This window comes from Cucurbita pepo, chromosome LG15 (genome assembly GCF_002806865.2).
Source record: "Cucurbita pepo subsp. pepo cultivar mu-cu-16 chromosome LG15, ASM280686v2, whole genome shotgun sequence".
NCBI lineage: Eukaryota > Viridiplantae > Streptophyta > Magnoliopsida > Cucurbitales > Cucurbitaceae > Cucurbita > Cucurbita pepo.
Genome location: NC_036652.1, coordinates 7,546,643 through 7,560,020, shown reverse-complemented (window position 1 = coordinate 7,560,020; position 13,378 = coordinate 7,546,643). Strand labels below are relative to the sequence as shown.

The following is a 13,378-nucleotide window of genomic DNA, read 5'->3' as shown; positions in this document are numbered from 1 at the left end:
TTTTTTTTTTTTTTTTTTTTTTTTTTTTTTTTTTTTTTTTTTTTTTTTTTTTTTTTTAATATAAATTCATTAAATCATCTCTCAAAAATAATTTTTGGAGCGGGGTTCTATCCAAATTTAATCCTTCTACTTATCTTCGTCATTATATACCACAAAGCTTTCTGAATCATCTGACACCGTGAGTACAAGCGACGTCACTAATCGCGATCGATCTATTGTTGATTTTTAACCTCATATTTTATATCGAGTTTCCAAATACAAAATCTTAAGCTTTTTTTTTCTCGAGAGGGCGCTAGTTAAGAGTTTGACTTATTATCTTGCTAGCTCTAAAGATAAGATTTTTGAAGAGGGCTGACTAAATTTGCGTTCTTAATACGTACATCTTAATCAGCTTATCAACACCCAACTAATTTATGGGTCCGTCTTTAATAGCCATGGTCTGAATTCGAGTCTTTTTGCACCTATAAATACATCTACAAAGATGCAAATCTTACTCATCCCATCTTCAAAATTTAGTCTCTTCCTAAACACAAAAATGAGTTCCAAGGCCTTTATTTTTCTCGGTTTTCTCTTCGCCCTCATTCTCGTTATCTCTTCGGAGGTGGCCGCGAGAGACCTCGCAGAGACCTCCGCAAAGAAGGAGAATGGTTAGTTCGTAAAATATTTATTTATTCCATTTAAATCTCAATAATATTCTAACGTTAGTTTGTTTTAATGATGATATTGTAGAAGCCACGGTGGAGACCAATGGCGTAGAGGATGCCAAGTATGGAGGATATNCCTCATTCTCGTTATCTCTTCGGAGGTGGCCGCGAGAGACCTCGCAGAGACCTCCGCAAAGAAGGAGAATGGTTAGTTCGTAAAATATTTATTTATTCCATTTAAATCTCAATAATATTCTAACGTTAGTTTGTTTTAATGATGATATTGTAGAAGCCACGGTGGAGACCAATGGCGTAGAGGATGCCAAGTATGGAGGATATGATGGAGGTTATGGCGGGCGTGGTGGGTATGGTGGTCGAGGTGGGTATGGTGGTCGAGGTGGGTATGGTGGTCGTGGTGGGTACGGAGGTCGTGGTGGGTACGGTGGCGGAGGTGGGTATGGAAGGGGTTGCCGGTATGGACGATGCGGGTACAGGTGCTGCAGCTACGCCGGTGAAGTGGTGGAGGGCGCAAAGCCGTAGGACGACGTGGGGATGGGCTGAAATAATGAAATAGTTTAAAGTTAATGTGTGAAGTGTGAAGTTTGTGAAATAAATGCATGGGGAATGGAGTGGCTGCTAGTTTTTCCTTTTTCCCTGTGTTTGGGTTTTAGTTTGTTGCTACAACATTTCAACTTTGTATGATTCTAGTACTATTTCCATCTCTCCCGCTCACCCTCATTCATTCCTCTCTATCTCGACTCCAAAATTCGTAAACCATGCATTATTTAAAGGTTAAGAGGCTTGTAAGTACAACTATTCATAAAATCTGATGACTCGAAAAAATTTACAGCTATTCATAAAATCTGATGACTCGAAAAAATTTTATGGGTTGAATTGTGTTAGACGAACACGACTCTCCACAATGGTATGATATTGTCCACTTTGAGTATAAGGCTTTGCTTTGAGCTTCCCAGAAGGCCTCATTCCAATGGACATTCCCTAAATTAGCCGAGTACATTTTTAAACACAAACAACCTTTATTAAATAATGAATCATGGTTGGGTGGATCGAGTTTTGTATTGAAGTATATAATTTTTGAATATTGAAAGGACGAAGAAAGATAAGACGCTACGTAATAAAAATAAATAATATTAAATTAATATTTCATTGCCTAACTCATTTAAAACTGGAATAATTTGAGGGTAATTTTTTTTTTTACTATAATTATTGTTTTTATCTAATACCTTAGGTTAAAAGTTTGAATCTTACCGAAAATTTAATATGCATACATATGGTAGATGTGACATTAAAGGACCTATCTACTATTATTATTATTATTTATTATTATTATTATTATTGATATTTTAAGAACTACTTTTTATAATTAAAACCTAGCGATATAAAAATGGAGAAACGCAAGGATTAATATAATATAAAAAAATGTTTAAATTAAATAGAAGATCGTTGTTTTTTTCAATATATTTAAAAAGAATTATCACGAAAACATAGTAGAAGAAGCTATATGATAGAACCTGGCCGAGTTGATGATATCAAACGCCATAGTTTCAAAGGAAGCTTTTAGATTCGGTGGCAAACGCCACCACGGTTGTTGTCACACCACCACAACAGTTGCAGCGGGGTACTACAACTTTACTAGTGAGGCTCTTAACGCAGAACTCTGAGTCTTAACGATGTAGAATTGAGAGATTCAAACTTCAAGACTATTAAGTCGAGAATTTAAAACATCTTGAATCGGGAGTATAAGACTAAACCAAAAGCCACATAACGAACGACAAACGTAGAAGTATCTGATGCCCGAACCAAGGGAAAGATAATCCTTTCCCTTTCCCATATTATTGTTATTATTATTATTGTATTTATATAATAATGGTTGAAAAGAAATTATAACCTAATGAACAAAATTTTCTAGTTCAAAATTAGAAGAGGATGAATATACTATTACCAAACATCTTCCTGTATTATAAGTTAAGAATTTTCATTTTGAACTTCAGCAGTGTCCTCCATTGCCAAAGCACATGTCTGGGCAGCCAAGGATGATCCCGTCCCGTCCATGGACGTTTCGGTGCTTGCATCCGAAACGTTACCGTCGTTCATGGTTAACAGCTCAGACTCCCCTGCTTGTTGCAGCAGGCTCCAGTACATGATGCTAGCAGTCAGTATAAGGATCATCTTTTGGTTCACCTGTTCAACAACAACAATTTAACAACACTTACAATCACCAGTTCTTGAAAAGATTAGCCATTATCTACTTAGTTGCAACTTACTTCAATAATATCTTCAGGGAGCAAGAAAAGGGAGCAGCCGAGCTTTCGAGCGACACTAATAATATACGTCGCGTTCAGCTTCTTGTCTTCGTCTGCAATTTGACAATTTTATGGTAAGACAGCTATCCGACCCGTCCCCGCAAAACTGAAACGTTCAAAAAGATCGAACTGGAGGAAAAGGGGCATAAGGACTCACCAGTTTCTCCTTTTGTAACAACAGCCCAGTTCACCACCCTTGGCTCCACAGAACTAAGAAGTTCGAGGAAGAAGACGCCATTTGAAAGGTTCTTATCCTGAAACCAGAAGTAATATCATTGACGTGAAACGATCAACGAAAGAAAGTCGATGTAAAAACGCGAACGTTCTTGAATGGTTTACCTTGAAGCCCTCCATTTGGGAGGTTCTACCGGCTTTCTTCACTTTGTTGTTTGCCCAGTTCAGAATATCAGCATCTGTAATCTCTTTGCCCTCTTTACCTTGAGAGTGTGATCTCAGGTTTCTCAACAGTTGAAGCATAGAAAACCTCATCAGTTGCCATAGAAATGCTGCTCAATAAAGAAGCCAATTGTCTTTAGATGTTTGGTCTTGCAATTTCTACCTCTACTTTGAGGATCTCCAAGAATCAACAGCACTAACTAGGCAGTAAAATCATCATCCGTTGGAGACGGGAACAAAATATTCTTTATAAGGGTGTGAAAACCTCTCCCTAACAGACGCGTTTTAAAAACTTTGAGGGAAAACCCGAAAGAGGACAATATCGGGCGATGTGCCAATGAGGAGGCTAAGCTCCGAAAGGGGGTGGATTGGGAGGTTTCACATCGATTGGAGAAGGGAACGAGTGCCAGCGAGGACACTGGGCCTCGAAGAGAGGTGGACTGTGAGATCCCACATCAGTTGGAGAGGGAAACAAAGCATTCTTTATAAGGGTGTGGAAACCTCTAGAGACGCGTTTTAAAAACATTGAGGGGAAGCCCGAAAGGAAAAGCCCAAAGAGGACAATATCTACTAGCGGTGGGATTTGGCTGTTACACAAATCATTTTCATTCTTTTTCTAGATGTATATAGCTAAAAAGTATGGTTGATTAATCTTCCTGCTAGCAACTGATAAATAAAACAAATCATAAACACAGCATAACAACATCTCATTTCAAGCTCGAATGTGAATACGGATCGAAGCTATAAGTGAACGAAGCGTAAAAATTCTAGAAACGAGGAGAAATTTACCTAGTATAAGCTTCTTGTTTCCCTGCACAATATCATTCCCAGCTACGTTTACAAGAGAAAAATTTAAGTCCTTCCCAAGTTTTACTACTTGGTTGCAATTCTCAACTTTTCTAAATGGCATCTTGATAGGAGGCTTTGTTGCCTGTTTCCAGATTACTGATCCAGGAGAAACCTTGTCAAGAACTTCCAAAAGAACCCATCTGCAGTATGGACGTATCTCAAGCTTGTCCATAAATAGGAGGATAAATAGTTGGTTCATAAGTTATGGTAAAACAAAAACAATACCCGTGTCTGACGTCCTCGAAAACATTGTTCACATATGTAGCTATGCCAATACTGTTAATCCACAACCGGAAGCACCGCTCCTCCCGCGAAGTTTCGACATCATCAGTCATCATTTCTGCAAATGACATTTTGGAAGTATCGGCAGACAACCCATTCCTGCATTACAAGTTTGCAATTCAAATAAGATATTCAATGAAACATACTGCTATAGACAACCAGTCAACAAATTCTCTATATTCCAATCAAGTTTTCGACTCGAAATCATATGGACCTCCAACTTATGATATTTCGTCTCATGGGTAAGACTCGAGTAACCGGTTAACCATCGTGGTTCAGTCCAAACCAAACACGAAGGAGAAAATGAATCTTCTCACCTTTGCTGAAAAATTTGGGCAACAAATGCAAGATTAAGATTAGGTGAGCCCTCAACAATGTCCTTGGGAGTTAGATATCTTTTACATTCCAATTTTTCTGCAACCTCAAGAACCATATTTGCTCTTTCGGTAGGATCTTTCACGTTCAAAGTCGATGGACCAGAGAACTCCGGTGCAAGAGCATTGAGCAGATAAGCATATGCCTCCCCATCCTGCAAAGGACGAACGGATCTAACTAAGTTTAGATGATCAAATATCTAAAATCCATTCAAATATCTAACTCTTATAATCAATCTTCTAACCTTCACATCTGATGAAAAGTTTGTGACTTGTTTCTCATAGCCAGCTTTTTTCAGATGAAAATTCATCCATTTGAGTAGAACTTTCTCTGGTGCTAACCCTATGAGTTCTTCCACCTCCTGCAAGATTATTGATAATAATTGTTAGAAGTGTTACAAGTCATATGATATCAGCTTCAAGAAAAGAAAACCACCTTGCTATCATCAACCAGTTCCACAAGTTGAGGAGTTTTATTCAGATTAAGATCAGCCAGCACTTGAATCTACATTCCCAGATGATTAAAAGAAATAAACAAAGCGTCCGAATAGTGAAGACCTCGGAAAATCAAATGAAGAAGATCGATTTGTTTGTACCTTAATGATTTGTGATATCAATCCAAGCAGCAGATGTGGCTAGAACATAAAATAAAACAGGGGACAAAGATTAGAAAACTTTACAATAAATTTATTTAAATGAATATGCTACAGAGAGGTAGCTTTTAACGCACTCTAGCTTCAACCAAATCTTGTGTGCCAATGTTAACCACTGTGCATCCAATGGCCTTTGCGGAGTTAAGGCCGAGCGTATGGTTTTCGTTTCTCTCCCATGGATTAAGGACTTTTTTCGTATTGATAGCTCGTTCGTCTATGGTCCCTGGAACAGCTACATTGATGAGCTTACTGCACAGGGCAACCAAAAGCATAAACAAAGATCGGTAGATGGATCTAACACAAAGTTAAACATCGAAACGTCTAAATTTAAGTTGTTTCGACTACCAGAGAAGAACGCCGTCTTTCGCAAGGTCAAACAAATCATTGGTGGCTGGATCTAAAGGGAGATAATTCTTCAGAAATGGATCTTCACCCAGAAAACTGTTTATGTGTGCAACATAAGATGCTTTCTCGGATTCGTTAATTGCGTGATGGAACGTAGTTGTGGCAGCCTTGAGGAACGACGACGAATTCTTAGATCCGCCTGATTTCTCTGTGGCTCTGGCTTGTAAATCTAAATATGCCTACAGTAATGAATCATGTAAATTCAACTACTGCTTTTGCTTGTAGAAAAGTTCAACATAAACAGATAGCAATCCAATAATGAATAAACTCACCCTAAGATACGACTCAAAATCGATTTCTTCACCGACGTCTCGACTTGTTTCCTTCAAGAATTCTTTAATCTCATCCTCAGTAAATATTCCACTGAAAGCTTTCAATTTCGCATAAACAGGAGGCAAATCTTCGACGGTGACACGACCCGATTGGCTCCTTACCGAAAGAAACTGAATCCATAAAAACCATTTCTCATATCAACTGAAAAGAATTCACAAGAACATAACCAAAACAAACTTGAGCAGCTCTCAAGCAAAAGGGAGTTCAATGCTTACTCTGGATTTGAGGGTTCGAAGCTCGACTTGGGTGAATTGACTTTGAAGCCATGGATCAGAAACAAGAACACCCACAAAGCTTGACATCTTCACCTCTCTTTTTGCACAATCTTTAAACACAAAGAAATTTTCCTAACTACTGAAACAATAAATTCCAATCAATACTACAAATGAAACCAACATCAAAAACATGGAACAAAGACGATCATTGACGAAACGATAGATTCCATGAAATGAAAAACCAACAAAAACCCATTTGAAGAGCCATAGATTACCTGCGATTCAACGTACTTCAGACTTGGGGATTAACCCAACAGTGTGAAATCAACAAATTCAATGGAAATAAAGAAAACCCAGAAAGGAAAAACAGTTAAGAGCAATGCAAAAGGAAATTAAAAGACTATGATACCTAGAGAAAACTCATACGCTTGAGATGGAGGCGATTAATCAAGAAATGAATCTCATGGTGAAGAAGAGGATGTGAAGAGGCAAAGAGGGGGATGAGAATTAGGGACAAGAATAGGCGAGGAAAAGGAGAGAAAATCGTGCTTGTTTTGAGGAACTGCTGAGACCCAGAAAATGGGGAGCCAAAAACTAAACTCAGCCACTGAAATGCTTGAACAAAAAAATGATATGTAATATAATTCAACACCCTTTTGTTCTCTTCAGAGTTTTCAAAATGAAAATCCATTGATTCCTTTGTTCATTCTCTCTTCTCTAATACGTTTCTTAATCATCACGCAATCTTTCTCTTTGGGAGGCTTTAATTTCCATTAATTAATGCACGAATGGCTTGGTACTCATAATCAACCCAAATTCAAAAATTTACTGCCAAACTTCAAATGCCTCTCTTCCTTGATTATAAAAAAACTTAAATTTTTAACCTTATAAGTGAATTATTTGTTCTCATAAAAGGCAATAATTTAAATATTTTTCTGTTTTCAAAGTTTGGGTATAATTCTTTATTCAAATGTTTATAAAATATATTATAAAGTTTGAAAACAAAATAAGGCTTGGAAACTAAAAATAATGTCATTGTCAACCTTTCTTAATTATTTTTAAGTTATTTCAATGGCCTCAACTTCTTCGAGCTTGAGCAAGTTCAAACTGTCGGTGCTAGAACATGTTTAAGAGCACATGTTTCGGGAGAACTTTGAACGTAACAAAAGTGATCCTTATCAGCTGAAACGTGTTCTTGGGATGGGCGAGTATCCGAATATAAGAATTGGTGTGTGGTATTGCTTTATATAGAAATGAAACATTGAACTGTAAAACAAAATTCCTTCCCCATCATAATTTATAGACCACGCAATAGGAAATCTCATGCACAAATCAAACAACATATATGTTCACAAAAAAATGGAGCTTCACATGAATAACAGAACAAAATGACAATATTGTTTTCTTAATGTAATAAATGGGTGGTAGGATTTTTTATGACAATCAAAACAAAAATCCACCTGAAATTGCCAAAACAATGTGAATCAAACTCCCCCAGTTGATGATCCTGTTGGAAGATGATGGCTTTGGTTCTGAAGATGGAGCAGTCTTTCCATCACTATCAGCTGAAGGAGCATCTGCAGAAGGAGCGATATCGGGTGCCGGTGCCGGTGCTGGGGTGGGCGGGATATCGGTTCCGAAGATTGCCTCAGGCAGCAGAACTTTGTCAACTTGGTAAACTGCTACAGGGTCACTTGAATGCACACTGCTACTCACTTTTGTGTTAGTCCAGCCAGAGCCAATGTGGATAGACCCTGAAACGTCTGTGAAGTTCAAACTGTACTGCCCACCGGCGAATGTCGTGATCGGATTCTGAAGGCTGAGGTTCCTAAATTCAGAAAGGGTATAGAAATGTGGCAAGCCATGAAATAGGATGAGAGATTTGAGCTGATCGTCGGTGAGGTTCGAGAGAGACGGTTTCTTTTGCGCCGAGAAAGCGCTGTCTTTTGGGACAAAGATAGTCACTCCTTCCTCTGTGTTATTGGCTTGGTTTTGGAAGGTGTCAATAACTTTGGTGGATTGGAGGTAGCTGAGGAAGGTGTGAAATGGACCAGCCACAGTGAGCAGATCTGTGAGGTTAACAAAATCTGAGGCTGGCGCTGGTGCTGGGGCTGGGCTAAGTGATGGTGGGCTGGCTGTTTGGGCATCTGCAGATGAAGAACTCAGAAGCAACAATGCACTACAAACAGTGAAAATCATGGAAAATTCCATTTTCCACAACTTCCTGCAGATCAAAAAAGCTACCCAGTATCAGATCTTAGAATTCTAAATCAATATGCCTCACAAGTTCATAGAGACATTTTCACAAACAGTTCAACTGCAGTTAAAGTTAAAGCTGACTAAATCTCAGGAAGAACTAAACTAAACAAGTCCAAACCCAGATCTCACAAGCTCATTAACCAACTTAAACAGAGCACAAACAAGAAAACAACACATTCAAAGAACATAAGTAAATCAAACAGAAAAACTAGAAGGAAAAAGAATTCAAAGGCATACAAACCCAAATAACCAATTCAAATTGTCCCATCACTCCTTCAAACAAAACCCAAATCAACAAATCTCAAAGAAAGAAGTGAAAAAAAAAAGAAAGACCCAGATCTAGATCAGCTCATTAGAAATGATAGCAGGCATAAGCAAGCAAACCCAAATGTAAAAGAGGCATAATTAGCAATGGCAACAAGAGGGATACTAACCAGCCAGGCAAGAGAAAAGCTCTGACAGAGAAATAATGAGGAAGGAGATGAAGAACACAAATATAAAGATTGAAAATTTGAAACAAGTATTTAAAGAAATGGAGAAGAACAGCAAATGGGTCGTGAACTAAGAGATGGGATCTTCCTTAAGACATAAAAAAAAACCATACTTTAATGGGAAGGCTTTTCTCTTAACAAGTGGGCCATGTAGGGTACCCTTTCTTAATCACATTTGAACTAATTCTTTTTTACCTTTTCTTTTCCTTTTTCAATCCAACAAAAAATTAGTCTAATTTTTTCGGGCGTCGGTTTATCGGTCGAACTATCGAATCTGAACATTCCTCACAATAACCCGATTAGGATTTTGAAATTAGACTTTCGATTTTAGGATATTAAATTATGTTTGAGCCGGTAATTAAATCTTAAAATATAATTATGATAGAAGTGATGTATTATTATTATTATTATTATTATTATTATTATTATTATTATTATTATTATTATTATTATTATTATTATTATTATTATTATTATTATTATCTGTTCTGGTAAAAACAATAAAATTTGTAAATTTTAAAGTTTCTCAAGTAATCTNAGCACAAACAAGAAAACAACACATTCAAAGAACATAAGTAAATCAAACAGAAAAACTAGAAGGAAAAAGAATTCAAAGGCATACAAACCCAAATAACCAATTCAAATTGTCCCATCACTCCTTCAAACAAAACCCAAATCAACAAATCTCAAAGAAAGAAGTGAAAAAAAAAAGAAAGACCCAGATCTAGATCAGCTCATTAGAAATGATAGCAGGCATAAGCAAGCAAACCCAAATGTAAAAGAGGCATAATTAGCAATGGCAACAAGAGGGATACTAACCAGCCAGGCAAGAGAAAAGCTCTGACAGAGAAATAATGAGGAAGGAGATGAAGAACACAAATATAAAGATTGAAAATTTGAAACAAGTATTTAAAGAAATGGAGAAGAACAGCAAATGGGTCGTGAACTAAGAGATGGGATCTTCCTTAAGACATAAAAAAAAACCATACTTTAATGGGAAGGCTTTTCTCTTAACAAGTGGGCCATGTAGGGTACCCTTTCTTAATCACATTTGAACTAATTCTTTTTTACCTTTTCTTTTCCTTTTTCAATCCAACAAAAAATTAGTCTAATTTTTTCGGGCGTCGGTTTATCGGTCGAACTATCGAATCTGAACATTCCTCACAATAACCCGATTAGGATTTTGAAATTAGACTTTCGATTTTAGGATATTAAATTATGTTTGAGCCGGTAATTAAATCTTAAAATATAATTATGATAGAAGTGATGTATTATTATTATTATTATTATTATTATTATTATTATTATTATCTGTTCTGGTAAAAACAATAAAATTTGTAAATTTTAAAGTTTCTCAAGTAATCTTTTAAAAGAAAATTATTTTCTTTTCTTTTTTATTATTTTAATTCTTGGAGTATTTATTTTNTGACAGAGAAATAATGAGGAAGGAGATGAAGAACACAAATATAAAGATTGAAAATTTGAAACAAGTATTTAAAGAAATGGAGAAGAACAGCAAATGGGTCGTGAACTAAGAGATGGGATCTTCCTTAAGACATAAAAAAAAACCATACTTTAATGGGAAGGCTTTTCTCTTAACAAGTGGGCCATGTAGGGTACCCTTTCTTAATCACATTTGAACTAATTCTTTTTTACCTTTTCTTTTCCTTTTTCAATCCAACAAAAAATTAGTCTAATTTTTTCGGGCGTCGGTTTATCGGTCGAACTATCGAATCTGAACATTCCTCACAATAACCCGATTAGGATTTTGAAATTAGACTTTCGATTTTAGGATATTAAATTATGTTTGAGCCGGTAATTAANTTTATTTTTATCTAAAATTAGGTTTATCAATTTATTCACAAATGTCTCGTGCCCTCGTCAGAAAATTATAATTAAAGAAAAAGAGGAAAAAATAATAATAATACACAACGAGAAATTAATCAAAATATCGCGAGAAGAGAAAATGAAATAGAACATATCGGGGGCCCACCAAGGGAATTTGGTGTCGGGTTTGGTGCTCCAACTCCGAGGTCGGCTCTGCCGCCAACTGTCTCTCTTTCAATGATTATCATCCAATAACAAAACCAACATCCGAATCTCACCTCCGGCTACCGCCGTCCCACGGTGGTTTCTGCCGTTTGGGGCGGCCCTACGGCCCAAGATTCAATCAATCTCAACTTTCAAATGATTAATACTTAAAATTAGCTGATTAATCCTTAATAATTAATACTAGAAATGTATAATACAAGATCAATTCATATAATTAATAATTAACACTAATAATGTGAAGTAGAAGCATTAAATCAATAAAATTAATTATACAAATATAATAATTTTTTAAAATAAATATTTAAATACTATTTACAATTTCAACCCATACTAGAAAAATTAGAAAAATAAAATAAAAAATAAAGAGGGTTTTTTATTTATTTATTATTTTCGACATTTTTAAGCATGAATTAATTAGAATTTAGAAAAATTGAACCACCTCATCGTCGGTGGCAAGGCACCTCATGCTTATTTGGCGAAGTGTGATAATCAAATATCTTTAATTTAATTAAAAATATTGCCAGCTCATTAAGATTGTGTTTAGAAGGGAGGAAGTCGTGACCCATTAACCCACCGTTTCATGATTGATCATAAGTCCAATCATATGTCCAAGTCATCAAATTGTCTTCTATTTATAATAGTTGGATCTAGGTATTTTCCATGCTGTCATTTATGTTTGTTTCCTTTTTGCTAATTACTCCTTTTTATAGCTATTTTATCCTTTTTGCTAATTACTCCTTTTATTTGCTATATCATATTCACTTTTTATCTATCCATTCTAATTATTAGATAAAAATCTTACCATATGCGTAGATTTTTAGTTCGTTTTATCGACCTTTACAAAGATATTGTTGTTTCAGACAATATTAAGACAACTTATAAAATGAATGTTCGTCCACGGTTAATCAAAATAGATTCGTTAGATAATTTATTTATTTTTTTCCTTCTAGAAGTTGCAATACCCATTGGAATTTGGGTTTATATATATATATATATATATATTATAAATAAATAGAGTTGGAAAAATATGAATTAAAAAAATGTGTAGAAGGGTTGGAAGATGTGAGGGCAATGTCAAGAACCAAACAAATTGGCTGGTTTTGAGCTGACAAAATTAATGCATTTTAATCACATGTGACCATCTCATAAATATCACTAATTTCTCTTATTTTTCCTTAATTACCAATTCCCAATTTTATTTTATTATTTTTCTTTAAGGAAATAAATAGTAAAGTCTACTCATTTTAACTTTAATTTTTTTTCATCTAATCATCTTTTAAAAATTAAAAAAAAAATCTTTTTATTACGTATAAAGATTATCTCTAGAATCTATAATCTTCGCCTCTAAATATTATTAATTTAAAAAGATCTTTGATAAAATATGCTAATCTCGAAAAAAAAAATAATTTACAAATATTGCATGAGTATTTACTCCATTTTATTCACAAACTTTTACGATTTTACATTTATAAATAGCTCATCAGATTTCATATCATTTTATAATTTCCAATATAAACGGAAAACCCAAATTCAACAATATATACTTGTAGTGCATGAACGGTCACAAATGGTATCAAGAAACTGCTCAAGGTAGCGTTTTAAAATCTTGAAGGAAACCTAGAAAGGGAAAACCCCAAATTGAACAATATCTACTCGTAATGCTCGAGCTGTTACAAATGGTATCAAAACCCGACACTACAAGCCTCAATAAAGTAAATTGTGGAATTTCACCTTGGTTAAAAAAAAAGACATGAAAATTTCTCCCAAATGCATTTTAAGACATGAACTTTGACTATTAAAAAAAAAAAAAAATTGAAAGAGGGTAAAAGGTAATTTTCTGGTATAGGTGAGAATTGACTTAAGGATGTCTGTAATTTTAACTTGGATTCAAATCTGTCAGAAATGGTCAGAAACAACCAAGCCAAACAGCCTGTTAGCTTCTTTTTTTCACTGATTATTATTTTTATTATTGTAAAATATATATATATATTTTAAAAGTCTCTTTCACTGCATTATATTGCACGTTTATTTGTAACAAGAATTATATTTAAAAATAATAATAATAATAAACATACATTTTTTAAATAAGTTAAAATAATAA

At 35.1% G+C, this 13,378-nt stretch overlaps 3 protein-coding genes across 8 annotated transcripts; 1 reads left to right on the top strand and 2 right to left on the bottom strand.

The window, feature by feature from the left end:
- The first annotated feature begins 477 nt into the window (after positions 1-477).
- On the top strand, positions 478-1,367 carry LOC111811828 (cold and drought-regulated protein CORA-like). Of its 2 annotated transcripts, XM_023698868.1 has the most exons (3): positions 515-576; positions 781-851; positions 934-1,367. In XM_023698868.1, exons 1-3 carry the CDS (start codon positions 536-538, stop codon positions 1,182-1,184), a joined length of 363 nt encoding a protein of 120 aa, XP_023554636.1. In that variant the 5' UTR covers positions 515-535; the 3' UTR covers positions 1,185-1,367. The 2 variants fall into 2 exon arrangements, with proteins under 2 accessions (XP_023554637.1, XP_023554636.1); XM_023698869.1 differs by lacking the exon at positions 781-851 and having other exon boundaries at positions 478-647.
- A 1,086-nt stretch (positions 1,368-2,453) lies between these two features.
- On the bottom strand, positions 2,454-7,197 carry LOC111811666 (fimbrin-5). Of its 4 annotated transcripts, none has more exons than XM_023698657.1 (15): positions 6,751-7,197; positions 6,476-6,614; positions 6,200-6,370; positions 5,868-6,106; positions 5,600-5,771; positions 5,466-5,504; positions 5,306-5,374; positions 5,115-5,231; positions 4,813-5,024; positions 4,439-4,594; positions 4,154-4,353; positions 3,308-3,474; positions 3,126-3,222; positions 2,930-3,021; positions 2,454-2,846 (listed from the first exon to the last, which is right to left on the bottom strand). In XM_023698657.1, the coding sequence occupies exons 2-15, from the start codon at positions 6,560-6,562 to the stop codon at positions 2,631-2,633; spliced, it is 2,034 nt and encodes a 677-aa protein (XP_023554425.1). In that variant the 5' UTR covers positions 6,563-6,614; positions 6,751-7,197; the 3' UTR covers positions 2,454-2,630. The 4 variants fall into 4 exon arrangements, with proteins under 4 accessions (XP_023554425.1, XP_023554427.1, XP_023554424.1 ...); XM_023698659.1 differs by having other exon boundaries at positions 6,476-6,611; XM_023698656.1 differs by having other exon boundaries at positions 6,885-7,197.
- A 545-nt stretch (positions 7,198-7,742) lies between these two features.
- On the bottom strand, positions 7,743-10,172 carry LOC111811786 (fasciclin-like arabinogalactan protein 7). 2 transcript variants are annotated; one of them, XM_023698815.1, is made up of 2 exons: positions 10,045-10,172; positions 7,743-8,699 (listed from the first exon to the last, which is right to left on the bottom strand). In XM_023698815.1, the coding sequence occupies exon 2, from the start codon at positions 8,684-8,686 to the stop codon at positions 7,919-7,921; it is 768 nt and encodes a 255-aa protein (XP_023554583.1). In that variant the 5' UTR covers positions 8,687-8,699; positions 10,045-10,172; the 3' UTR covers positions 7,743-7,918. The 2 variants fall into 2 exon arrangements, with proteins under 2 accessions (XP_023554583.1, XP_023554582.1); XM_023698814.1 differs by lacking the exon at positions 10,045-10,172 and adding an exon at positions 9,169-9,304.
- Positions 10,173-13,378: the final 3,206 nt, after the last annotated feature.

What these genes read in the sequence shown, in the direction of transcription:
- LOC111811828 (XM_023698869.1), top strand. Translation starts at nt 482, where the DNA reads ATGCAAATCTTACTCATCCCATCTTCAAAATTTAGTCTCTTCCTAAAC. An exon ending in CTCCGCAAAGAAGGAGAATG is followed by an intron (nt 648 to 933) that starts GTTAGTTCGTAA and finishes ATGATATTGTAG; the next exon opens with AAGCCACGGTGGAGACCAAT.
- LOC111811666 (XM_023698657.1), bottom strand. Translation starts at nt 6,562, where the DNA reads ATGTCAAGCTTTGTGGGTGTTCTTGTTTCTGATCCATGGCTTCAAAGT. An exon ending in AAACAAGAAGCTTATACTAG is followed by an intron (nt 3,475 to 4,153) that starts GTAAATTTCTCC and finishes TTTATTGAGCAG; the next exon opens with CATTTCTATGGCAACTGATG. An exon ending in CCCAAATGGAGGGCTTCAAG is followed by an intron (nt 3,223 to 3,307) that starts GTAAACCATTCA and finishes TTCTGGTTTCAG; the next exon opens with GATAAGAACCTTTCAAATGG.
- LOC111811786 (XM_023698815.1), bottom strand. Translation starts at nt 8,686, where the DNA reads ATGGAATTTTCCATGATTTTCACTGTTTGTAGTGCATTGTTGCTTCTG.